The sequence below is a fragment of the Salmo trutta genome, chromosome 35 (assembly GCF_901001165.1).
Source record: "Salmo trutta chromosome 35, fSalTru1.1, whole genome shotgun sequence".
Taxonomy (NCBI): domain Eukaryota; kingdom Metazoa; phylum Chordata; class Actinopteri; order Salmoniformes; family Salmonidae; genus Salmo; species Salmo trutta.
The window spans coordinates 35,132,522-35,158,880 of NC_042991.1; the positions used below are offsets into that span (position 1 = coordinate 35,132,522).

The following is a 26,359-nucleotide window of genomic DNA, read 5'->3' on the forward strand; positions in this document are numbered from 1 at the left end:
CAAGTGCACTCTGGCACTCCACACCCGAATTCTTTAAAATTCCCAACTAATCATTTGTTATGCTAACTAGCTAGCAAGAGGTTGCATAGCAACAACATCAACTTCCTGTAGACAGGTGAAGAGCTAGTAAGCTCAACGGAAATGATACTGTTCGTTGACAGTATACTAAAATGAACTAATAATATGTAGTATATACTCATTAAGTTTGTAGTATACAGTATGTTAGTATGGGTAGTCGAACACAGCTTCAGTGTTTGCTCACTTCAACGTTTCATATTGCTCGGGCGCGCCGTCTAGTGCCCGTTAGACGTTTGAACCGGATTTGACCCCATACTCGTTGCGTTGACGGTGATATCGAGAGAAAACAGGATGCTGCCGAGCGCATCCCCGTTACCGCGCCCGTCTGAAAGGAGGACAGGGATGGATGGAAGGAATCTGGTCCGTTCTCATATAGCTACTCTTTGTTAACAAAAGAGACCGCTTCTGGTTTGATTAGAAAGAAAAGAGAGGTTCGAGCTTGCTCCCCCGTTTCTCGAAAGAAAATCAAAAGACTACTTTATATTTTGGGCAGATATGGGTTGGGTTGTAGGTGGGTTGGGTTTGGTAATTCGTTGCTGAGTTAGCTGGCTTGCTGTTCTTATTTCTAAGACGCTATGGCTAAGCAGTATGATGTGCTCTTCCGACTCCTGCTTCTCGGTGATTCCGGGGTTGGAAAAACATGTTTATTATGCAGATTCACGGACAACGAATTTCACCCGTCTCACATCTCCACAATCGGTAAGACCGTTTCTTTGATCCATTTCACATCGGTTACACATTATTTGAAGAAATCAGAATACACCAAATCAGATCTGATTATCTCTAGGCTAAATAGTCTAATTGAATATGCTACTGGTGCTATATCAATAGCCTATTGAAATTATATTATTATGTACGGCCTACACTTCCTTTGTGCAGAATGTTGTTAGCAATTTGATATTATACATTTACAAATAGCCTATTGTATTAAAATGATGTGGCACTCTCTATTTCAAGGCACTGTATATTTGCATTGTTATTCAGCTCTAAACTCTGATTTAAAATAACAAATAGCTTAATTAATCGAAAACAAAAGGACAGTTGCAGGACAAATTAAAAGAACCACTTGTGGGGGGATCTACTTGGCAAACGATGTCCAATAGCGTAATTAAAGGAACCACAGTTGCTACCTGGATCCTGCGATAAAGTATCTATAGTTGCTATCTGCAAACTAAACACAATATTCCATTTTGATAATAACAAAATGCATGAATACATGTTATTAACGTCAAAATGTTAGCAACTGTCAGAAAGATTTGGGACACATTTGTCACAAATTCATTCTGGGAATAGTGCTTCCTCTACTGGAAAAATTGCAATATGAACAAAAGTGGAATGAAACTTTTTTTGTGGTTATAATCCTGTATATAGCCTTTTATGTTGCTGCCATAGCATTTATATTACAGTAGCTCGACTTAATATTACCACACATACAAGTCTTTACAGCAGAAAATGGTGTAATTTCCCCTCTTCCACCTTGTATAGAGAAAACATTAAAGCAACCAACCAGGCTCGGCCCCTAGAGTTAATATGGACTGTCATACTGAATTTCACTAGTTAGAATTCAGTACATCAACAGCACTTAATCTAGTGCCTTCCTATTGAGGCCAGTGAAATTAGCTATCAGGACAGCTTTCTTCACCCCTTTATTTATTTATTATTTAACAAGTCAAGTCAGTTAAGAACAAATTCTTATTTACAATGACGGCCTACCCTGGATGACACTGGGCCAATTGTGCGCTGCCCTATGGGACTCCCAATCACAGCCAGATGTGATGCAGCCTGGATTCGAACCAGGTACTGCAGTGACGCCTCTAGCATTGAGATGCAGAGTCTTAAACCACTGCACCACTCGGGAGCCCGAAACCAATCTCTCTCTCTCTCAGGACAGCCTTCTTCCCCCTTTACCAATCTCTCTCTCAGGACAGCTTTCTTCCCCCTTTACCAATCTCTCTCTCAGGGCAGCTTTCTTCCCCCTTTACCAATCTCTCTCTCAGGGCAGCTTTCTTCCCCCTTTACCAATCTCTCTCTCAGGACAGCCTTCTTCCCCCTTTACCAATCTCTCTCTCAGGACAGCCTTCTTCCCCCTTTACCAATCTCTCTCTCAGGACAGCCTTCTTCCCCCTTTACCAATCTCTCTCTCAGGACAGCCTTCTTCCCCCTTTACCAATCTCTCTCTCAGGACAGCCTTCTTCCCCCTTTACCAATCTCTCTCTCAGGACAGCCTTCTTCCCCCTTTACCAATCTCTCTCTCAGGACAGCTTTCTTCCCCCTTTACCAATCTCTCTCTCAGGGCAGCTTTCTTCCCCCTTTACCAATCTCTCTCTCAGGACAGCCTTCTTCCCCCTTTACCAATCTCTCTCTCAGGACAGCCTTCTTCCCCCTTTACCAATCTCTCTCTCAGGACAGCCTTCTTCCCCCTTTACCAATCTCTCTCTCAGGACAGCCTTCTTCCCCCTTTACCAATCTCTCTCTCAGGACAGCTTTCTTCCCCCTTTACCAATCTCTCTCTCAGGGCAGCTTTCTTCCCCCTTTACCAATCTCTCTCTCAGGGCAGCTTTCTTCCCCCTTTACCAATCTCTCTCTCAGGGCAGCCTTCTTCCCCCTTTACCAATCTCTCTCTCAGGGCAGCCTTCTTCCCCCTTTACCAATCTCTCTCTCAGGACAGCCTTCTTCCCCCTTTACCAATCTCTCTCTCAGGGCAGCCTTCTTCCCCCTTTACCAATCTCTCTCTCAGGGCAGCCTTCTTCCCCCTTTACCAATCTCAAGCATCGATCGTCATGTCTCCAGAATAAGACCCTCGTTATTTATTGGAAAGGAGCATCAAGCTCATCACCGTTCGCTTTCACCACCCTGTGAAGTTCATCATTTATTTCATCTGTAGCCTAATAAACCGCGTGCTTTCTCGAGTCGTAGTGGGAGGACCACACACACCATATCATCGCAATACTCTAAGTTTATGGTTATTATATCACTATTTCCGCATAAAGGCGTTTCCACTGCCGTTTCTCGCATAAATAATTTTACAGACACAAAAAGATCCCACCATGTCAAACAAACAAATGATCTGTCGGACATTTAAAAAATTGTACCGAAACTTCCTGGTTACGTCACAGCTACCGTGATTTATTTATTATAAAGGTATGACTTTACTCCATAAAACCTATGGATGGAAACGTGGTTAGTGACTGCCCATTGAACTCCACCTCCCATCGCAGAGAAATCACTGAATGTGTCCCAAATGGCACCCTATTCCGAATGTAGTGCACTACTTTTGACAATATGTTAAATAGGGTGCCACCTGGGAGGCATCTACACATCTCCCTCTGCAGAGGAAGGCATTATTAGAGGAAGTCATTGGTTGGATTAAGGGTGCATCTATAGCCTGGCATCCCTGGTCTCTCACCTCCAACACATTGATTGGGAAGAGGAGACTTTAACTAGTAGTGGGTGTGAAATACTGTACTGGCATGTGCGTCTACTAGACAAGGACATCTGACTGCAAAACAGGGACACAATAGGGATTAGTGGAATTCAATGTGTTTGCCCTTGCCAGTTTTTCATGTGTTGATAAATCGTCCTTGAATTTGAGTACATCATACAGTATCAACCATTCTAGAATAGAATTGAGGAAATATTTGGGGAAAGTTCCAATTTCTAGAATAATGATGATTTGAGAAAGTTACAGACGCCAAATATCATACCCCCAAGACATGCTAACCTTTCACCATTATAATGGCAGGGGGTATGATATTTGTGAGTCCACATTAATGTAGAATTGTTTATAAACATTCTATTCTTATTTACATTAAAAGTACATTATTTACCATTAATTTCTATTGGGCACAAAATAATCTGAAACACAACCTAAACAAACAGCAAATGTGTATAGTCACAAACTTGATGAAGTCATTGCGTGCTATGAATATGGGACCAAATACAAAACTTTTGACTTCTTTCAATACACATATAAGTGAATTGGTCCCAATAATTTTGGTACCATAAAATGGGGAGAAAAAGTGCTGTAATTTCTAAATCCTCAAATTAAAGCTGACAGTCTGCACTTTAACCTCATATAAGGAAATCAGTCAATTTAAATAAATAGATTAGGCCCTAATCTATAGATTTCACATGACTGGCAATACAGATATACATTTGTTGGTCACAGATACCTTCAAAAAAAAGGTAGGGGTGTGGAGTAACCAGTCAGTATCTGTTGTGACCACCATTTGCCTCATGCAGAGCAACACAACTCCTTCACATTAAGTTGATCAGGCTGTTGATTGTGGCCTGCAATTTCTGAGGTAATTCTAATGAACTTATCCTCTGCAGCAGAGGTAACTCTGTGTCTTCCTTTCCTGTGGCGGTCCTCATGAGAGAGTTTCATCATAGCGCTTGATGGTTTTTGCGACCGCACTTTTCCGTATTGATTGACCTTCATGTCTTAAAGTAATGATGGACTGTCATTTCTCTTTGATTATTTGAGCTGTTCTTGCCATAATATTGACTTGGTCTTTTACCAAATAGGGCTATCTTCTGTATACCACTCCTACCTTGTCACAACACAACTGATTGGCTCAAACACATTAAGAAGGAAAGAAATTCCTCAAATTAACTTTTAAGAAGGCACACGTGTTAATTGAAATGCATTACAGATGACTACCTCTTGAAGCTACCAGGGCAGCTACCGGGTGAGCTACCGGGTGAGCTACCGGGTGAGCTACCGGGTGAGCTACCGGGTGAGCTACCGGGTGAGCTACCGGGGCAGCTACCGGGGCAGCAGGTAGCCTAGTGGTTAGAGCGTTGGGCCAGTAACCAGCAGGTAGCCTAGTGGTTAGAGCGTTGGGCCAGTAACCAGCAGGTAGCCTAGTGGTTAGAGCGTTGGGTCAGTAACCAGCAGGTAGCCTAGTGTTTAGAGTGTTGGGCCAGTAACCGAACGGTTGTTGCATCGAATCCCCGAGCTGACAAGGTAAAAATCTGTCATTCTGCCCCTGAAAAGCTAGAGCTGCTCTGGTCAACTGTAAGTGCTGTTACTGTGAAGTGGAAACATCAAGGAGCAACAACGGTTCAGCTGTGAAGTGGTAGGCCACACAAGCTCAAAGAACGGGACCGCCGAGTGCTGAAGCGCGTAGCGTGTAAATATCGTCAGTCCTCGGTTGCAACACTCACTACCGAGTTCCAAACTGCCTCTGGAAGCAACGTCAGCACAATAACTGTTCGTCAGGAGCTTCATGAAATGGGTTTCCATTGCCGAGCAGCCACACACAAGTTTAAAATCACCATGCGCAATGCCAAGCGTTGGCTGGAGTGGTGTAAAACTCGCCGCCATTGGACTCTGGAGCAATGGCAACACGTTCTCTGGATGGCTTCACCATCTGGCAGTCCGACGGACGAATCTGGGTTTGGCGGATGCCAGGAGAACGCTACCTGCCCCAATGCATAGTGCTAACTGTAAAGTTTGGTGGATGAGGAATAGCTGTTTTAGAGAATCAAATCAAATGTATTTATATAGCCCTTCTTACATCAGCTGATATCTCAAAGTGCTGTACAGAAACCCAGCCTAAAACCCCAAACAGCAAGCAATGCAGGTGTAGAAGCACGGTGGCTAGGAAAAACTCCCTAGAAAGGCCAAAACCTAGGAAGAAACCTAGAGAGGAACCAGGCTATGAGGGGTGGCCAGTCCTCTTCTGGCTGTGCCGGGTGGAGATTATAACAGAACATGGCCAAGATGTTCATAGGTGACCAGCAGGGTCTAATAATAATAATAACAGTAGTTGTCGAGGGTGCAACAAGTCAGCACCTCAAGAGTAAATGTCAGTTGGCTTTTCATAGCCGATCATTGAGAGTATCTCTACCGCTCCTGCTGTCTCTAGAGAGTTGAAAACAGCATGTCTGGGACAGGTAGCACGTCCGGTGAACAGGTCAGGGTTCCATAGCCGCAGGCAGAACAGTTGAAACTGGAGCAGCAGCACGGCCAGGTGGACTGGGGACAGCAAGGAGTCATCATGTCAGGTAGTCCTGAGGAATGATCCTAGGGCTCAGGTCCTCCGAGAGAGAGAAAGAAAGAAAGAGAGAAAGAGAGAATTAGAGGGAGCATACTTAAATTCACACAGGACACCGGATAAGACAGGAGAAATACTCCAGATATAACAGACTGATCCTAACCCCCCCGACACATAAACTACTGCAGCATAAATACTGGAGGCTGAGACAGGAGGGGTCAGGAGACACTGTGGCCCCATCCGACGATACCCCGGACAGGGCCAAACAGGAAGGATATAACCCCACCCACTTTGCTAAAGCACAGCCCCCACACCACTAGAGGGATATCTTCAACCACCAACTTACCATCCTGAGACAAGGCCGAGTATAGCCCACAAAGATCTCCGCCACGGCACAACCCAAGGGGGGGCGCCAACCCAGACAGGAAGACCACGTCAGTGACTCAACCCACTGAAGTGACGCACCCCTCCTAGGGATGGCATGGAAGAACACCAATAAGCCAGTGAGTCAGCCCCTGTAATAGGGTTAGAGGCAGAGAATCCCAGTGGAGAGAGGGGAACCGGCCAGGCAGAGACAGCAAGGGCGGTTCGTTGCTCCAGTGCCTTTCCGTTCACCTTCACACTCCTGGGCCAGACTACACTCAATCATAGGACCTACTGAAGAGATGAGTCTTCAGTAAAGACTTAAAGGTTGAGACCGAGTCTGCATCTCTCACATGGGTAGGCAGACTATTCCATAAAAATGGAGCTCTATAGGAGAAAGCCCTGCCTCCAGCTGTTTGCTTAGAAATTCTAGGGACAATTAGGAGGCCTGCGTCTTGTGACCGTAGCGTACGTGTAGGTATGTACGGCAGGACCAAATCGGAAAGATAGGTAGGAGCAAGCCCATGTAATGCTTTGAAGGTTAGCCTCTACGGGCTAGGGGGCAGTATTGAGAATTTTGGAAAAAATATGTGCCCATTTTTAACTGCCACCTACACCAACTCAGAAGCTAGGATATGCATATTATTACCAGATTTGGATAGAAAACACTCTGAATTTTCTAAAACTGTTTGAATGGTGTCTGTAAGTATAACACAACTCATATGGCAGGCAAAAACCTGAGAAAACCTGAGAGAAAAAAATAATTTTGTGGCTGTACAATTTTTTTTGAGTCATTGTTTTATAGATACCACAGTGAGAAAGGATTCATTTCGCAACTCCTACGGCTTCCACTAGATGTCAGCGATCTTTATAAAGTTGTTTGAAGCTTCTATGATGAACAGAGAGCAAATAAGAATGCAGTGAAGTTGACGTCCCTGGGATGTCGTCACTTCCATTATTGCCTGCACCTGCGCAATCATGAGACACGAGACATTTTTCAAAAACACAGGTGAGGTCGGGTTGAAACATTACTGATGTTTCACGTTAAAAATGGCTCTAAAGATTGATGCTAAACAACGTTTGACATGTTTGAACGAACGTAAATAGATTATTTTTGTAACTTTTTTAACTTTTCGCCGTGACTTCACACCCCCACCCCACGCTACTTTTTAGTAGCCACCGAAGCGCTAACAACATGGAACAACTTGGAGTTATTTGGACATCAATTATGAACTTTGTCAAAAGAAACCACATTTGTTGTGGACCTGGGATTCCTGGAAGTGCCAATGGATGAAGATAATCAAAGGTAATGGATTATTGACAATAGTATTATTGATATTACATGGTTACAAGATGATGCTAACCTGTATAGCCTAGCCTATTGTTCTTAGCACAGCACCCGGTTTATTGCAACTTGTGATTTCCCAGTAAAGTTATTTTGAAATCTGGCAAGACAGTAGCATTTACGAAATGTTAAACTATAATTATTTGAATGACAATATTATAATTTACCAATGTTTTCGAATAGTAATTTTGAAAATTGTAACGTTGTTCACTGGAAGCATTTCAGAGAAGAAAAAAATCTGAATTTCACAGCTACTGTAAAATGCTGTTTTTGGATATAAATATGAACTTGATGGAACAAAAAATGCATGTATTGTATAACATAATGTCCTAGGAGTGTCATCTGATGGAGATTGTCAAAGGTTGGTGCATAATTTTAGCTGGTTTCTGCTTTTGGTGACGCCTGACCTTGAATTGAAAATGGATGTTTGTGCTTTTGTGGCTATGTACTGTCCTAACATAATCTAACTTTATGCTTTTGCCGTAAAGCCTCTTTGAAAATCCAACAATGTGGTTAGATTAAGGAGATGTTTATCTTTTAAATGGTGTAAAATAGTTGATTGTTTGAGAAATTGAAATTATTAGATTTTTGATGTTTTGAATTTCCAGCCTTGCTAGCAATCCCGTCTCAGGGTTCATTGCTAACCTGTAGCCCCAACAGGTTTTAACAGTAAAACCTTGAAATCAGCCCTTGCCTTAACAGGAAGCCAGTGTAGGGAGGCTAGCACTGGAGTAATATCATCACATTTTTTGGTTCTAGTCAGGATTCTAGCAGCCGTATTTAGCACGAACTGAAGTTTGGTTAGTGCTTAAATCCGGGTAGCCGGAAAGTAGAGCATTGCAGTAGTCCAACCTAGAACTAACAAAAGCATGGATTCATTTTTCTGCATCATTTGTGGACAGAAAGTTTCTGATTTTTGCAATGTTACATAGATGGAAAAAAGCTGCCCTTGAAACAGTCTTGATATGTTCTTCAAAAGAGAGATCAGGGTCTAGAGTAACGCTGAGGTCCTTCACAGTTTTATTTGAAACGACTGTACAACCATCAAGATTAATTGTCAGATTTAACAGAAGATCTCTTTGTTTCTTGGGACCTAGAACAAGTATCTCTGTTTTGTCCGAGTTTAAAAGAGGAGGTACTGCTCTGTTTCAGATGTCATGAGGAGCTTCATTTAACCTTGAGTGTTCATGCATACAGGGACCTTTCGAAATGTTTGCATCCTTTTTTTAATGTACATATGATTGGTGTATTTAAAAAGTGTGCGTGTGCATATATATTTTGTTTACCTTTGGGCCAGATTGGACCCCCTCTCTGGCCGTCTGTTTGACAGCCCTACTCTAGTAGTGATGCTTTTCGACATCAAGCTGTCTTCATCAAGCTGTCTTCATCAAGCTGTCTTCATCAAGCTGTCTTCATCAAGCTGTCTTCATCAAGCTGTCTTCATCAAGCTGTCTTCAACAAGCTGTCTTCAACAAGCTGTCTTTAACAAGCTGTCTTTAACAAGCTGTCTTTAACAAGCTGTCTTTAACAAGCTGTCTTTAACAAGCTGTCTTTAACAAGCTGTCTTTAACAAGCTGTCTTTATCAAGCTGTCTTCAACAAGCTGTCTTCATCATGGTATCATCTCAGAAACACACAGTCAGGGCTCTATAGATGGGAGTCTACAGTAATAATAATGCCTGCAGTCAGTTAGGGAGATGTCTAAGACACACACACACACACACACACACACACACACACACACACAGTAAAGGTTAGAGACAGTGATTAATAGGTCAATGCTTGACTTATTGATGGGTCAATAACATTCTTCCCTGGGTTTCCACAGCCTGACAGAAACAGTATGTCTCCATCCACAACAGATAGATTGGCTAGGGCTCAGAGTTTTATATTGGCTGTGAGGGATAGTGGGAGGTCTATGGGAGGTCTGTGAGGGATCGTGGGAGGTCTGCGAGGGATTGTGGGAGGTCTGTGGGAGATAGTGGGAGGTCTGTAAGGGACCTCCCACTATGTGCGTGTGTCTACTATGTGCCCCACTATGTGCGTGGGTCTGTGTGCGTGTGTCTACCCCTAGCTCAATAAGCTGCTCTCCTTACAGCCCTGAACCACAGCTACTATGTCCCTGGCCCATCACCCACCTCACTGTAAGGGTTAAGTGCTGCTCATTATGGGATAGCTACAGTAGGGAGATGCCCTGGACATGGTAGTGGGCACAGATACTTATCCATTCATAGAAAAACAGTTAGCTAATAGCTACATTTTTTTTTTTTTTTTTTACATTTTAGTCATTTAGCAGACGCTCTTATCCAGAGAGACTTACAGTAGTGAATACATACATTTCATACAATTCATGCATTTTTTATTTTATTTTTTATACTGGCCCCCCATGGGAATCGAACCCACAACCCTGGCGTTGCACACACCATGCTGGCATTGCAAACACCACGCTCTACCAACTGAGCCACAGGGAAGGCAGTCAGTTAGCTACGCTAAGTAGCAACACTTTTGTCAGTGTGTTGAATTAAACCGTTGCAAAACAATGAACTTAGGTGTACATATACTTTGATACAACTATAGGCTACTGGGGAAATATAGGCTGCTGTTAACACTTAATAGGTCTGATGGTTCTAAGGCACTGCGTCGCAGCGTCACTCCAGCCCCGGGTTCGATCCAGGGCTGGGAGAGCCATGAGGCGGCGCACAATTGACCCTGCGTGGTCCGGGTTAGGGGAGGGTTTGCCGGACGGAATTTCCTTGTCCAATCGCGATCAAGCGACTCCTTGTGGCGGGCCGGGCGCCTGCAAGCTGACTGCGGTCGTCAGTTGGACGGTGTTTCCTCTGACACATTGGTGCGGCTGGCTTCCGGGTTAAACGAGCAGTGTGTCAAGAAACAGTGCGGCTTGGCGGGGTCGTGTTTCGGAGGACGCGTGACTCTCGACCTTCGCCTCTCCCGAGTCCATTGGGGAGTTGCAGCGATTTAGGAGAGGGAAAAAAAGGTAAATAGAAAAGAAATAAGGACAACGATGGTCACCGGCTCTTTGACGGTTTCACCTTTTAGACTTCTTGGACTACAAGTCAACCTTTAGGCTAGCCTGGGTACCTATCTGTTTGTACCATCATGCCACTCCTTGCCAAGTTTGGCACGGCAAGGAGTTGACATGTTATTACAAACATATCTGAGACCAAGCTACAGTACCTTAAGGCCATTCTCACATAAGTCTACTCTGTCAGTATATATGATTGTATGATTGTTTTTATACCTCATGTTTGAGAATTACATTGCTTTGAGGTATTCCTTCATTTCCTTGAGGTCTGTAATTTGCTAAAATAGCTGGGCAAATTCCATTTTATTTGGAACGGCAAGCAAGACTAAATTAAACAGACCTATTAATATAATGAATATGAATTTCTGAGGGGCAGAAATTATTTAAATATTAAATCATTAGACCTCTCACTAAAGGCTTCAGTCATACAAAAGTTATACTTAAATCCGAACTGGTTCTCTTTCAGATTAGTAAGAATGTCTCACCCCATGATCAAGAATGGCCTTTTTCCCTTTATTCAGATTACAACCTGTCACTTTCCATTATTTGAAAATGAAATAATCTAAAAAATATTGCTATTTTTAAAACAAGCCTTAGAAAGTTGGTTGCAATTTCAGTTTAATCCACCTGAGAAGACAGAACAAATAATACAACCAATATTATGGTTAAACTCAAATATACTAATTGATTTTAAAAAAAATGCTATTAAAAAAAAATATATAAAAAATCTTTGTAAATTATATCATAAATTGGACTGGTGGAGTTATGTCACACATGCAGCTAAAATAAATATATGGAAATGTCTGATCTATCCAAAATTACATCCAACTATTGCAGCATTACTGTAAAAAACGAAAGATGCAAGTGGAAGGGGGAAATGTAAGGAACTTCGATGTACCGATTCCATGGCACATGGCTTATGAACTGATACGCAAAACAACGCTGGATTCAAAACGTATATATTTATCCAAAAATATATGGGGGATTGGAAATAATGCAGACCCAGCACCAGGAAGCCACAATCTGTCTGCGATATTAAAGCTGATCTACACCCTAAAATAATAAAAAAAATAAAAAGATAGCTGGGCCAAGACTTCCCATTCATTTAGATCACTTCGCAGAAGCTACATTTACTTTTGAAGCTGAACTTCACTCACTCCCAAATCACTGAACGCATGGATGACTCCAGGACAGAAGCGAAAGGCATCGAAAAGAGGGATAGAGAAAGATCGGGAGAACGAGAAACATAGCGAGAGGGTAGGAGAGAGGGAGAGATTTAAGGGGTGGATCGATAAGAATAGAAGGAGGGTAGGAAAGAGAGAGAGATTTAAGGGGTGGATCGATAAGAATAGAAGGAGGGTAGGAAAGAGAGAGAGATTTAAGGGGTGGATCGATAAGAATAGAAGGAGGGTAGGAAAGAGAGAGAGATTTAAGGGGTGGATCGATAAGAATAGAAAGAGGGAGGAGAAGAGAGAGAGATGCTTAGAGAGAAGCATCCTAGAAAGGGAGAGGGAGATGCTTTCCAGCCCCAGACAAAGCAGCCCAGTGACTGTGATGTTGGTGGCCTTTCACTGTGCCACTGTCTGCATACTCCCTCCCTCCTTAAGCTTACCGGATGCTTCCCAGTCGAAACAGTTTGCTCATATATTATGACAACATTTTGTTACGTTTTTGTTTGTTTTGGTGTTCGGCAGTGTTCGGGCAAGCATTCTTTTCTTTTTTTGAGACTAGTCGAAGTTCGGTAGCCGAAATTTCATTTTTCAACCGAAGGTCTTTTAAGGGAGTATGTGAGGCACATATGTTAGTTTCACCTAGACGAGATCTGCTAGGAGCCAACCAAACCTAGTGTGTCTACGCCTTTACTCTCTAGTAGTCACACAGTCCTAGTCAGACAGCAGGCCGCTTCACTGTTTTCAAAGGCCTCTCAGTCGCTCCGTCTCTCACTGAAGTGGAGTGAACTCCAGCCTTGGCCCAGGACTGTGAGAGCATGTCTATAGTGTTTTAGATAAGATGAGTGTCTGAGACTGTATCAAGCGGCAGTTTGAAATGCAGTTTGAAAAGTAGGCCTCTGAGAGTGCCGCTCGTCGTCGATAGTATTTTAGATGAGATATGCGTGCCGAGATAAGGCTTGTTTCAAATGAACACACAGAAGTATAAAAGCGGTATGTCACCAGTATGTCATCAGTATCTATCAGAGGGCCCAGTCAGAGGACCCACTCAACACACAAGGTAAATACTGTAGTATATCAGCCACAGGGTCTACAGATGGGTTAAAGGGCATGTCACCGGTTAAGTCTGAGGGTCTGACAGTGTGTCTACAGGCTCTACAGATGAGGTGAAGGGCATGTCACCGGTTAAGTCTGAGGGTCTGACAGTGTGTCTACAGGCTCTACAGATGAGGTGAAGTGCCACAAGGCCCTTATCAAGAGAATACACTGCAGTTGAAAAGCAGTATTTCTGTAATCTACGCTGCTCATTCTCATGGGAGGACCTGCTCAGACTCAGTAGAGGAATATAACTGAAGAAAGACGCGGATGACGAGCATCTCTCTCTCTCTCGGTGTTTAAGTCTGAGAATCTGAGGGACTGAGTATTGATTTGCTACAGTTTAACCCTACAGTGGAGTAGAGTGGAGCCCAACATAACTGAGTAATGGTTTGAGTCTTTTAGAGGGGGTTGGGCCTCTCCATGCCGCTGTCTGGCCTGACACATCAGTCTCGCTGGGCCTCTCCATGCTGCTGTCTGGCCTGACACGTCGGTCTCGCTGGGCCTCTCCATGCTGCTGTCTGGCCTGACACATCAGTCTCGCTGGGCCTCTCCATGCCGCTGTCTGGCCTGACACATCAGTCTCGCTGGGCCTCTCCATGCTGCTGTCTGGCCTGACACGTCAGTCTCGCTGGGCCTCTCCATGCTGCTGTCTGGCCTGACACATCAGTCTCGCTGGGCCTCTCCATGCCGCTGTCTGGCCTGACACATCAGTCTCGCTGGGCCTCTCCATGCTGCTGTCTGGCCTGACACGTCGGTCTCGCTGGGCCTCTCCATGCTGCTGTCTGGCCTGACACATCAGTCTCGCTGGGCCTCTCCATGCCGCTGTCTGGCCTGACACATCAGTCTCGCTGGGCCTCTCCATGCTGCTGTCTGGCCTGACACGTCGGTCTCGCTGGGCCTCTCCATGCTGCTGTCTGGCCTGACACATCAGTCTCGCTGGGCCTCTCCATGCCGCTGTCTGGCCTGACACATCAGTCTCGCTGGGCCTCTCCATGCTGCTGTCTGGCCTGACACGTCAGTCTCGCTGGGCCTCTCCATGCTGCTGTCTGGTCTGACACGTCAGTCTCGCTGGGCCTCTCCATGCTGCTGTCTGGCCTGACACATCAGTCTCGCTGGGCCTCTCCATGCTGCTGTCTGGCCTGACACGTCAGTCTCGCTGGGCCTCTCCATGCCGCTGTCTGGCCTGACACATCGGCCTCGCTGGGCCTCTCCATGCTGCTGTCTGGCCTGACACGTCAGTCTCGCTGGGCCTCTCCATGCTGCTGTCTGGCCTGACACGTCGGTCTCGCTGGGCCTCTCCATGCTGCTGTCTGGCCTGACACATCAGCCTCGCTGGGCCTCTCCATGCTGCTGTCTGGTCTGACACATCAGTCTCGCTGGGCCTCTCCATGCCGATGTCTGGTCTGACACGTCAGTCTCGCTGGGCCTCTCCATGCCGATGTCTGGTCTGACACGTCAGCCTCGCTGGGCCTCTCCATGCTGCTGTCTGGCCTGACACGTCGGTCTCGCTGGGCCTCTCCATGTTGCTGTCTGGCCTGACACGTCAGTCTCGCTGGGCCTCTCCATGCCGCTGTCTGGTCTGACACGTCAGTCTTGCTGGGCCTCTCCATGCTGCTGTCTGGCCTGACACATCAGTCTCGCTGGGCCTCTCCATGCTGCTGTCTGGCCATAGATCATTGGAGCATAACCCACCTCTCTCTCGATCTCTCTATTTTTCGCTGTCTCTCTCTCGCTTATTAGCTATCCCTCCCTCCCTCCCTCGCTCGCTCTCCCCCCCCCCCCCCCCTCTCTCCCTCCCTCCCTCCCGTCCTCCCTCCTCCCCTCCCTCCCTCCCTCCCTCCTTCCCTCCCTCCTTCTTTCTCTGGTGGTTCACAAGAGTGCCCATCTATACAGGTTAAAAAACCTCTTGCTTTGCTCCCCAGTCCTCTCCCTCTTCTCCCTCCCCTCCTCCAGTTTCTTTCCACCCCTGTGATCGATCCAGGTCTGAACTAGGTTCAGCTCACTGATCCATCGCTATTAGCTCTAATTCTTTAAAGGAGCATTCAGTCGTAACTTAGAAAGGCCTGATAGATATGGGATGAAATGGCTCTCAGTATCTTTGCTGTTTAAAAAGCTGTACGAAACTGAGATAAAAGGTACCTTGAGGAGAATAAACAGCAGGACTGTCTTCGCCTCGCCAGCCTCGCCTCACCTTACCTCTCCACACATTAAACAGGATGAATTAATCAAGAGGTTTCCATATTCACAATATTGACTCTTCTCTTTAACAGGAGTCGATTTTAAAATGAAGACACTGGAGATAGATGGCATCAAAGTAAGGATACAGATATGGTAAGTAGTGAATGCATGCAGCCAGAGCTATCAGTGATGTTCAGTCTTACCCCATACTATTCTGTCAGGGATGTTCAGTCTTATCCAATACTATCAGGGATGTTCAGTCTTACCCCATAGTATTCTGTCAGGGATGTTCAGTCTAATCCAATACTATTCTGTCAGGGATGTTCAGTCTTATCCAATACTATCAGGGATGTTCAGTCTTACCCAATACTGTTCTGTCAGGGATGTTCAGTCTTACCCCAGACTATTCTGTCAGTGATGTTCAGTCTTACCCCATACTGTTGTTTACTCAGACTGGACACTAAACCATTTCCCCCTGCCCTGCAAGGACTCTTATCTCAAGATAAAAAAAAAAAAAGGTTTGAACTCACAAAGATCCACCTTGGATTGAAACGTTGCCTGATATCACTATTCGCTACCTGTTTTGTCATTTTCTAAGAGAGGGTGTTTGACATTTGATTTCTTCCAGGGACACAGCAGGACAGGAGAGATATCAGACCATCACTAAGCAGTACTACAGACGAGCACAGGTAAGGTAACGCTACTCTTCCTCAAGATATTGTAGGTAAGAGGTCAGATCAGGTAAGATACTTTTACTGTAGCTCCACTCTTTGTTTAGTCTGAATCATCTGGTCATTAGCCTGGAGACGAGGACGCTCTCCCTTCTAAACATTAATTACACTTGTAGATAAAGCTGTAGTTGTACGTCAAATATGTGCTGTCGTTATGGTTGGTAGCAGTTTCTTGGTGCTAGTTTCCTCCTGTCCTCTTAACACCCATGGATTCTAAACGATGTGGTGTTGCTGTGACAACCATAACTGAATTAGCTGACATGATTTTTCTTTTCTCCCCTCATCTCCTACCCTCTCCTCTTCCCTCCCCTCATCTCCTACCCTCTCCTCTTCCCTCCCTTCATCTCCTACCCTCTCCTCTTCCCTCCCCTCACCTCCTACCCTCTCCTCTTCCCTCCCCTCATCTCCTACCCTCTCCTCTTCCCTCCCCTCATCTCCTACCCTCTCTTCCTCCCTCCCCTCATCTCCAACCCTCTCCTCTTCCCTCCCTTCATCTCCTACCCTCTCCTCTTCCCTCCCTTCATCTCCTACCCTCTCCTCTTCCCTCCCTTCATCTCCTACCCTCTCCTCTTCCCTCCCTTCATCTCCTACCCTCTCCTCTTCCCTCCCTTCATCTCCTACCCTCTCCTCTTCCCTCCCCTCACCTCCTACCCTCTCCTCTTCCCTCCCTTCATCTCCTACCCTCTCCTCTTCCCTCCCTTCATATCCTACCCTCTCCTCTTCCCTCCCCTCTCTTCAGGGAATCTTCCTGGTTTACGACATCACAAGTGAGCGATCCTTCCAGCACATCATGAAGTGGGCCAGCGATGTGGACGAGGTGAGATCAAGGGGAACAAGGGTTAGAGGTCAGGCCAACTTTTTTTGTTTTTATATAGCGGCACAGGGTACTTTTGTCAAATCAGACTGAATGACTCTCCCTCCCTCCCTCTCTCCCTCCCCCCCCTCCCTCTCAGTATGCTCCTGATAACATCCAAAAGATCCTCATAGGGAACAAGTCAGACGAGGAGGAGAAGAGGCAGGTAGCTACAGAACAGGGCAACAAGCTGGCCAAGGATTATGGGATGGACTTCTTTGAGACAAGTGCCTTCACCAACCATAACATAACAGAGGTGAGTGGCTGACAGCTCCCGTAGAAACACTGTACGGCTGGCTGCCTGTCTGTCACAGGACCAAAGGCAAACACCACGGCCAGAATACCGGTATGTGAACTATTGATGACGACATAATGGAAAAACATTTCATCCTTATTCACTTCGTCTTATTCTGTATCTCCCAGAGTCCAAGTGATATATATTCATAGGTTGTACCGGCGGCACAGTAGTGGTGCCCTAAATGGGTGATAACCACGAGTTTAACTACTGTTTAGTTTAAATTACACTATAGTGCCTGGAAATACGATGAAATTGCTAAAGTAGTCAAATATTTAGTAGGAAACAACTTGGCAGCATTATCATGTCGTCAAATTTACTTTAGACAGATGGCAATGTTGTTAGCAAATGCTAGCAAAGTTGATCAAAAATAGCTAGCGATGCTAACATTAGCTATTTAAAATCCGGTGACCTCCCCTCAATCTTAGCTAGCTAGCTAACGTTATACCGCATCTAAAGTCAATCTGGCGACATCAAAATGATGACAAAAGATTTTCCTACCTATTATTTGTCTCCTTTTGAATGGCATCGTGTTTCCAAGCCACTGTAATGCACTTTTGATGGAATCTTCATCTTCAGCGCTCATTGATGATGCGTTGAGTAGAATGCTCAGTCGTGCATCAGTCCAAAACAAACATTCAAAACAATATTGTGACGAAACATGCAACTCATGAATACAGTGACATACAGTATATAGTGATCAGTGGAATCTGCTGAGGGGAGAACGGCTCATAGTAATGGTCAGAACGGAGCAAATGGAAACCATGTGTTTGATGTATTTGATACCATTCCACTCCAGTCATTACCACGAGCCTGTCCTCCCCAATTAAGGTTCCACCAACCTCCTGTGAATGACATATACAGTGACATATACAGTGACATATACAGTGACATATACAGTGACATATACAGTGCTTTTGGAAAGTATTCGGACCTCTTGACTTTTTCCACATTTTGTTACGATACAGGCTTATTCTAAAATTGAATAAATAACTTTTTTTTCTACACCCAATACCCCATAATGACAAAGTGAAAACAGGTTTTCATACATTTTTGTAAATGTATTAAAACTTAAAAAACATGAGTACCTTATTTGCATAAGTATTCAGACCCTTTGCTATGAGACTCAAAATTGAGCTCAGGTGCATCCTGTTTCCATTGATCATCCTTGAGATGTTTCTACAACTTGATTGGAGTCCACCTGTGGTAAATTCAATGGACAATTGGACATGATTTGGAAAGGCACACACCTGTCTATATAAGGTCCCACAGTTGACAGTGCATGTCAGAGCAAAAACCAAGCCATGAGGTCGAAGGAATTGTCCGTAGAGCTCCGAGACAGGATTGTGTCGAGGCACAGATCTGAGGAAGGGCACCAAAACATTTCTGCAGCATTGAAGGTCCCCAAGAACACAATGGTCTCCATCATTCTTAAATGGAAGAAGTTTGGAACCACCAAGACTCTTCCAAGAGCTGGCCGCCCAGCCAAACTGAACAATGGAGGAGAAGGGCCTTGGTCAGGGAGGTTACCAAGAACCCGATGGTCACTCTGAAAGAGCTGCAGAGTGCCTATGTGGAGATGGGAGAAACTTCCAGAAGGACAACCATCTCTGCAGCACTTCACCAATCAGGCCTTTATGGTAGTTGCCAGACCGAAGCCACTCCTCAGTAAACTAAACATAACAGCCCGCTTCAAGTTTGCCAAAAGGCACCTAAAGGACTTTTAGACCATGAGAAACAAGATTGAAGTCTTTGGCCTGAATGCCAAGTGTCACGTCTGGAGGAAATATGTCACCATCCCTAACGTGAAGCATGGTGGTGGCAGCATCATGCTGTGGGGATGTTTTTCAGCGGGAGAGACTGGGAGACTAGTCAGGATCGAGGGAAAGATGTACAGATAGATCCTTGATGAAAATCTGCTTCAGAGCGTTCAGGACCTCAGACTGGGGCGAAGGTTCCCCCTCCAACAGGACAATGGCCCTAAGCACACAGCCAAGACAACGCAGGAGTGCCTTCGGGACAAGTCTCTGAATGTCCTTGAGTGGCCCAGCCAGAGCCCGGACTTGAGCCCGATCTGAAAATAGCTGTGCAGCGACGCTCCCCATCCAACCTGACAGAGCTTGAGAGGATCTGCAGAGAAGAATGGGAGAAACTCTCCAAATACAGGTGTGCCAAGCTTGTAGCGTCATACCCAAGAAGACTCGAGGCTGTAATCGCTTCCAAAGGTGCTTCAACAAAGTACTGAGTAAAGGGTCTGAATATTTATGTCAAAAATGATAATCTAAAAACCTGTTTTATCTTTGTCATTATGGGATATTGTGATGTCATTATGGGATATTTTTTGTGTAGATATTTTATCCATTTTACAGTAAGTCAAGGGGTCTGAATACTTTCTGAATGCACTGTATACAGTGATTATATTCAGTGACATATACAGTGACATATATACGGTAATATATATATATATATATATATATATTATATCTATTACTGTATATATCTATTACTGTATATATCACCGTATGTCACTGTATATGTCACTGAATATAATCACTGTATACAGTGCATTCATAAAGTATTCAGAAAGGTGTGTGTGTGTGTGTATATATATATATATATTTGCACTAACAGTTAAATTAATGATCGGCGTTGCAAAACACTTTCCTGTCCTTCACTCAGTCCTTCACGCGATTGGCTGAGCAGGTCCTATCGGCCAATAAGAAGGACCTGGACCTCCTGAGGGCGTCGGTCACAGACGAGCTCAACCTCGCCGCCCTGGAGGAGGAGGAGGGCATCACAGACGTGGCCGCCGCCTCACAGAAGGGCTGCTGGTGTTAAGGGCCTGGTCAAAAAGTTGTACACTATGTAGAGAATAGGGTGAGAAAAGTAGGGAACTATATAGGGAATAGGGTGCCACTTCTCCTTATGTAAGGACTGGGTCTGGCTGCGTCTTGGATCACACCCTATTCCTTTTGCGAGCTCTGGTTGAAAGTAGTGCACTTTGTAGGGAATAGAGTGACACAAGTGGTGCACTATGTAGGGAATAGGGTGGGGGGGTGACACTTCTCGTAGCTGATTGCCTTTCTACCATTGTAGGTGGTGTACTGGTGTTTGATAGGTTTTTACCAATGATGTATGTAAACCCTGGATTGCTAATGCTATGTATTGGCCAATGAGATGCTTTGAAGTCACCGGTCGGCCATGTTGGCACTCCCCAGAAATGCAGTCCTCTAGGAATGAATGGAATTCTACAGTATTTCATTGAAATGCTTCAAAGACAAAATTACATGTATTTAAGTATTTTTTTTGTTATTGTGGGGACAGTAATATCAGTACTTTCTAAAAATGTTTTTTTTTTTCTATATATTTTTTGGTATATTTAGCTAACAATATAATTCAAAAGTTTGCTTTAAGTTGTCTGTAGTAATAGAATAAACGTGGCAAAAACAAATTTAGACATTTATAAATGCATTTCTATATCTCCCTAAGTATTTTTTTTACACTTGTGGGGGAGTACCAAGATGGAGGCGCGGTGGCTTCAAAACAGCGCCCCCTAAAAAGCATCTAGTGTATATATAAATCAGTGTTTTTTTCATGGTATTTTTCATTGTAGTTCATAGATTTTGGCACCAGAGGATGCTACTGATACATGCTCCGTTGCTATATGAAGCAGATACACTGCAGAGCTGTTGATGAAGGGGTCACGACACATTACACTGTTCTACTGTAGTGAGTCTCAAATCACACCTTATTCCCTTTATAGTACACTGCTTGGCTCTGCTCAGACCTACTGCACTATAGGGGATAGGGTGTCGTTTGTTGTGCAGACAATGTTCCGTTTAGTTTTAGCTTTGCAATTGTGTTTCTCAAGACAACTTTCCATGATAATGTACATTAGTTTAATGTTAGTTTAAACCTATGAGCATTACAGGCCTGTAAAAAGTGTTGACTTTTAATTTTGATAGAATCACAGATGGAATATTTTAATCTATGATGACATATTTCGTTTGCTTCAGTTTTACGCCCTATTATCCGCTAGATGGCTGCTGTTTCCGGAGTGGCCCGTTGAATAGAAACTTAGAAACATATTATCCAGACTAGCAAAGGACCAGCAAGAGATTTGCATGTGTCCAACTTCCATCCTCATCTTCTTCTGTCTTGCAACTTCAATGAAGTGAATTATTTAACTGATCATTATACCCCTATAACCGTATTTTAGCTTTTGACCAGAGTGTCTATACGAACTGACCATAGGACTAACCTCTACTGTCTGCAACTACTGACTCAATGTTACTACTGCTACTGTCAAAACCTACAGTTTGTGTGTAAGTGATAATATGGTATGTCGTTTTGAATGAAATACAGGACTATGATCTCTAGATACAGGTGAAATACAGGACTATGATCTCTAGATACAGGTGAAATACAGGACTATGATCTCTAAGGGTGAAATACAGGACTATGATCTCTAGATACAGGTGAAATACAGGACTATGATCTCTAGATACAGGTGAAATACAGGACTATGATCTCTAAGGGTGAAATACAGGACTATGATCTCTAGATACAGGTGAAATACAGGACTGATCTCTAGATACAGGTGAAATACAGGACTATGATCTCTAGATACAGGTGAAATACAGGACTATGATCTCTAAGGGTGAAATACAGGACTATGATCTCTAAGGGTGAAATACAGGACTATGATCTCTAAGGGTGAAATACAGGACTATGATCTCTAAGGGTGAAATACAGGACTATGATCTCTAAGGGTGAAATACAGGACTATGATCTCTAGATACAGGTGAAATACAGGACTATGATCTCTAGATACAGGTGAAATACAGGACTATGATCTCTAGATACAGGTGAAATACAGGACGGTGATCTGAGATGATGAAATGTATATCTGCTGTTTGATAATGACTACTTGAATTGCATTTGGTGGAAATATATAACGAGCAACGTTGTAATACTTTCAAATGTTTATTGAATAAATACTGGCAGATGAATGACTCATCAAGCTGTGTGGTAACTTGATAAAATAAAGAACGGGTGATATTGGCCACCCCTGTGTCATGGAGCAATAGGAATCAATAAAGCATGAATTGGATTGAATTCCAGGCAACAGTGCCTGCTGGTGTTCATGAATTCCTCTTTTTTTTTAATTATTGGTGCCTGGTTCAGGGACTAATTTAGGCCTGGGTGTAAATGGAAAGACCAATAAGACATCAGCTCCTGTGTCTCAGAAAGTAGTCTGGAATATAATGTATTATACTATTTTACCAGTAGGCGGAATAGTTTTACCGCACATAATCTCTTTGCATCCATATCCCTGTAAAAGAACTTGAAGAACCTGAAAGTTTAAATAACTGTATCGGTATGAATACTGTGGCTGTTTTTGTGTTTCAAGTACAAGTAGTTCCAGGAGGATCTTCTCCTTCAACTCCAAATCTGTTTTCATTAATCCTGGCAATACTGAGGATCAATGACGAACACAAGCCAGCAACGATTGCTCAGTCCGAGGTGACAGCAAGGATGAATGGCACCCGATGGTGTCCCGTTGTGGCTCAGTTGGTAGAGCATGGCGCTTACAATGCAAAGTGTTGTGGGTTCGTTTTCCACACGGCGGACAGATATGGGAAAATGTATGCACTCAACTAGTGCAAATCACTCTGGATTAGAGCATCTGCTAAATGACTAACACGTGAATCTGCATAATGACGATGTGTCAGAGGTAATGCTGTGACGTCTGCCTGACTGAAACGGCAGCTCTAGATATAGCTCTGTATCTGTGTGACACCCACCCTCTTTGATTATGTCTCCATCCGTCTCTCCAACGTGTGCACTAGGTCAATCCCCTCACTGATTTGGTTATGTCTCCATCCGTCTCTCCAACGTGTGCACTAGGTCAATCCCCTCACTGATTTGGTTATGTCTCCATCCGTCTCTCCAACGTGTGCACTAGGTCAATCCCCTCACTGATTTGAAAGGAAATAAAAGGGTCTAAGAAATATGCAATGCTTTTAGATTTTTAGGAAGTAGTGTGAATGAGTACACACTACAGAAAAAAGGTTCTCTCTCTCTCTTCCCCCCCCCCTCCTCCCTCCCCTAGTCCGCTAGTCTAATTCGTGGCGTGTCAGAGAAAGCAGTGATCAGAGCCCATCACACAGAGCCTCGAGCTGCCGCCTCTGGATGAGGGGGGGGGGGCTGCTATAGCAGTTCTGTGAGATAGAGAAGACCCTCCCCGACCTGAAATATGCCTCTCTCTTTCTCTCTGAAACACACACCACTCCCTCTTTCATACACAGACACACACAGTTGGTGCCATGAGGAGAGTAGCTACCATGTCTCAAGTAGGTCCAATTCTGCTTAGTGTGAAGACAGAGGGAAACATAGATGCTTGCGAGAGAGGGGATTCTCATCCTCTAGTGCAGAGGTATTCAAAATTGACCTTACCAGGTCTGTAGCCTGCTGGTTCTCTGTTCTACCTGATCATTAATTACATCCACCTGATGTCCCAGGTCTAATTAGTCCCTGATTAGAGGGGAATCACCCACCTGGTGTCCCAGGTCTAAATCAGACCCTGATTAGAGGGGAATCACCCACCTGGTGTCCCAGGTCTAAATCAGGCCCTGATTAGAGGGGAATCACCCACCTGGTGTCCCAGGTCTAAATCAGACCCTGATTAGAGGGGGAATCACCCACCTGGTGTCCCAGGTCTAAATCAGACCCTGATTAGAGGGGAATCACCCACCTGGTGTCCCAGGTCTAAATCAGTCCCTGATTAGAGGGGAATCACCCACCTGGTGTCCCAGGTCTAAATCAGACCCTGATTAGAGGGGAATCACCCACCTGGTGTCCCAGGTCTAAATCAGACCCTGATTAGAGGGGAACTATGAAAACATGCAGTGGAGGTGGCTTGGATATCCAGAGGCTCTAGTGGTTATTTATAGAGATTAGAGGAAAATACATGGGATTGGGGTTGTGTCCCAAATGGCACCCCATTCCCTGTTGGCCCCTGGTCAAAAGTAGTGTAAAATATAGGGAATATGGTGCCATTTGGGACACAGTCCGGATGTTATGAAAGAAACACTGTCTGCATCTTAACCTACAATATCTCACAGATGCTTCTAGAACTAATCCAACTGCCTTTCATCAGGCTCCATTCAATCGCATTAGAAACAGTAGGAGGGAGTGTGAGTGTGTGTGTGTGTGTGTGATAGAGAGTGTGTTTGTGAAAGTGTGTGTGTGTGTGTGTGGTGGAGGGCTACAGATTAATCACACTCCCCTCGTCCCTCTGTGCTATCATGGCATCCCAGGGCCGGGAGCTGGGACCAAGCTGTGCCTTTAGGGAAGACGACACACTCACACACACACACACCCTGTCGTTGTCATAGCACAGGGCCACAGTTTGATATCCCCTCCACCCCTCCATTTCTACACCTTAGCCCCCATCCCAAAAATCTTGTTAGAGTGTGACCGTGTCCTGGCCACCCATTGGCCACCACTCCCCTCTCCTCTAGTTAGCCTGGCCACCACTCTCCCCCTCTCTTCTAGTTAGCCTGGCCACCACTCTCCTCCCCTCCTCTAGTTAGCCTGGTCACTACTCCCCCCTCTCCTCTAGTTAGCCTGGCCACCACTCTCCTCCTCCTCTAGTTAGCCTGGTCACTACTCCCCCCTCTCCTCTAGTTAGCCTGGCCACCACTCTCCTCCTCTCCTCTAGTTAGCCTGGTCACCACTCTCCCTCCTCTCCTCTAGTTAGCCTGGCCACCACTCTCCTCCTCTAGTTAGCCTGGCCACCACTCTCCCCTCTCCTCTAGTTAGCCTGGCCACCACTCTCCTCCCCTCCTCTAGTTAGCCTGGTCACCACTCTCCTCCTCCTCTAGTTAGCCTGGCCACCACTCTCCTCCTCCTCTAGTTAGCCTGGCCACCACTCTCCCCTCTCCTCTAGTTAGCCTGACCACCACTCTCCTCCTCCTCCTCTAGTTAGCCTGGCCACCACTCTCCTCCCCTCCTCTAGTTAGCCTGGCCACCACTCTCCTCCTCTCCTCTAGTTAGCCTGGCCACCACTCTCCTCCTCTCCTCTAGTTAGCCTGGCCACCACTCTCCTCCTCTCCTCTAGTTAGCCTGGCCACCACTCTCCCCTCTCCTCTAGTTAGCCTGGCCACCACTCTCCCCTCTCCTCTAGTTAGCCTGGCCACCACTCTCCCCTCTCCTCTAGTTAGCCTGGCCACCACTCCCTCCTCTCCTCTAGTTAGCCTGGCCACCACTCCTCTCCTCTAGTTAGCCTGGCCACCACTCCTCTCCTCTAGTTAGCCTGGCCACCTCTCCCCCCTCTCCTCTAGTTAGCCTGGCCACCACTCTCCTCCCCTCTCCTCTAGTTAGCCTGGCCACCACTCTCCTCCTCTCCTCTAGTTAGCCTGGCCACCACTCTCCTCCCCTCCTCTAGTTAGCCTGGCCACCACTCTCCTCCCCTCCTCTAGTTAGCCTGGCCACCACTCTCCCCTCTCCTCTAGTTAGCCTGGCCACCACTCTCCTCCTCTCCTCTAGTTAGCCTGGCCACCACTCTCCTCCTCCTCTAGTTAGCCTGGCCACCACTCTCCCCTCTCCTCTAGTTAGCCTGGCCACCACTCTCCTCTCCTCTAGTTAGCCTGGCCACCACTCTCCTCCTCTAGTTAGCCTGGCCACCACTCTCCCCTCTCCTCTAGTTAGCCTGGCCACCACTCTCCTCCTCCTCTAGTTAGCCTGGCCACCACTCTCCTCCTCCTCTAGTTAGCCTGGTCACCACTCTCCCCCCTCTCCTCTAGTTAGCCTGACCACCACTCTCCCCTCTCCTCTAGTTAGCCTGGCCACCACTCTCCTCCTCCTCCTCTAGTTAGCCTGACCACCACTCTCCCCCCCTCTCCTCTAGTTAGCCTGGCCACCACTCTCCCCTCCTCTCCTCTAGTTAGCCTGGCCACCACTCTCCTCCTCTCCTCTAGTTAGCCTGGCCACCACTCTCCTCCTCCTCCTCTAGTTAGCCTGACCACCACTCTCCCCCCCTCTCCTCTAGTTAGCCTGGCCACCACTCTCCCCTCCTCTAATCTAGTTAGCCTGGCCACCACTCTCCCCTCTCCTCTAGTTAGCCTGGCCACCACTCTCCTCTCCTCTAGTTAGCCTGGCCACCACTCTCCTCCTCCTCTAGTTAGCCTGGCCACCACTC

At 45.5% G+C, this 26,359-nt stretch overlaps 1 protein-coding gene across 5 annotated transcripts; it reads left to right on the plus strand.

The window, feature by feature from the left end:
- Window positions 1–328: 328 nt before the first annotated feature.
- On the plus strand, window positions 329–22,286 carry LOC115175138 (ras-related protein Rab-15). 5 transcript variants are annotated; one of them, XR_003871921.1, is made up of 7 exons: window positions 329–777; window positions 15,368–15,428; window positions 15,904–15,964; window positions 16,746–16,823; window positions 16,960–17,115; window positions 19,834–21,990; window positions 22,023–22,286. XR_003871921.1 is itself a non-coding variant. In XM_029734353.1 (6 exons), exons 1-6 carry the CDS (start codon window positions 654–656, stop codon window positions 19,990–19,992), a joined length of 639 nt encoding a protein of 212 aa, XP_029590213.1. In that variant the 5' UTR covers window positions 329–653; the 3' UTR covers window positions 19,993–22,286. The 5 variants fall into 5 exon arrangements, 1 of the variants encoding a protein (XP_029590213.1); XR_003871918.1 differs by having other exon boundaries at window positions 19,834–21,724; window positions 21,755–22,286; XR_003871919.1 differs by having other exon boundaries at window positions 19,834–21,600; window positions 21,755–22,286.
- Window positions 22,287–26,359: the final 4,073 nt, after the last annotated feature.

What these genes read in the sequence shown, in the direction of transcription:
- LOC115175138 (XM_029734353.1), top strand. Translation starts at nt 654, where the DNA reads ATGGCTAAGCAGTATGATGTGCTCTTCCGACTCCTGCTTCTCGGTGAT. An exon ending in GTCTCACATCTCCACAATCG is followed by an intron (nt 778 to 15,367) that starts GTAAGACCGTTT and finishes TCTCTTTAACAG; the next exon opens with GAGTCGATTTTAAAATGAAG. An exon ending in AGTACTACAGACGAGCACAG is followed by an intron (nt 15,965 to 16,745) that starts GTAAGGTAACGC and finishes CCCTCTCTTCAG; the next exon opens with GGAATCTTCCTGGTTTACGA.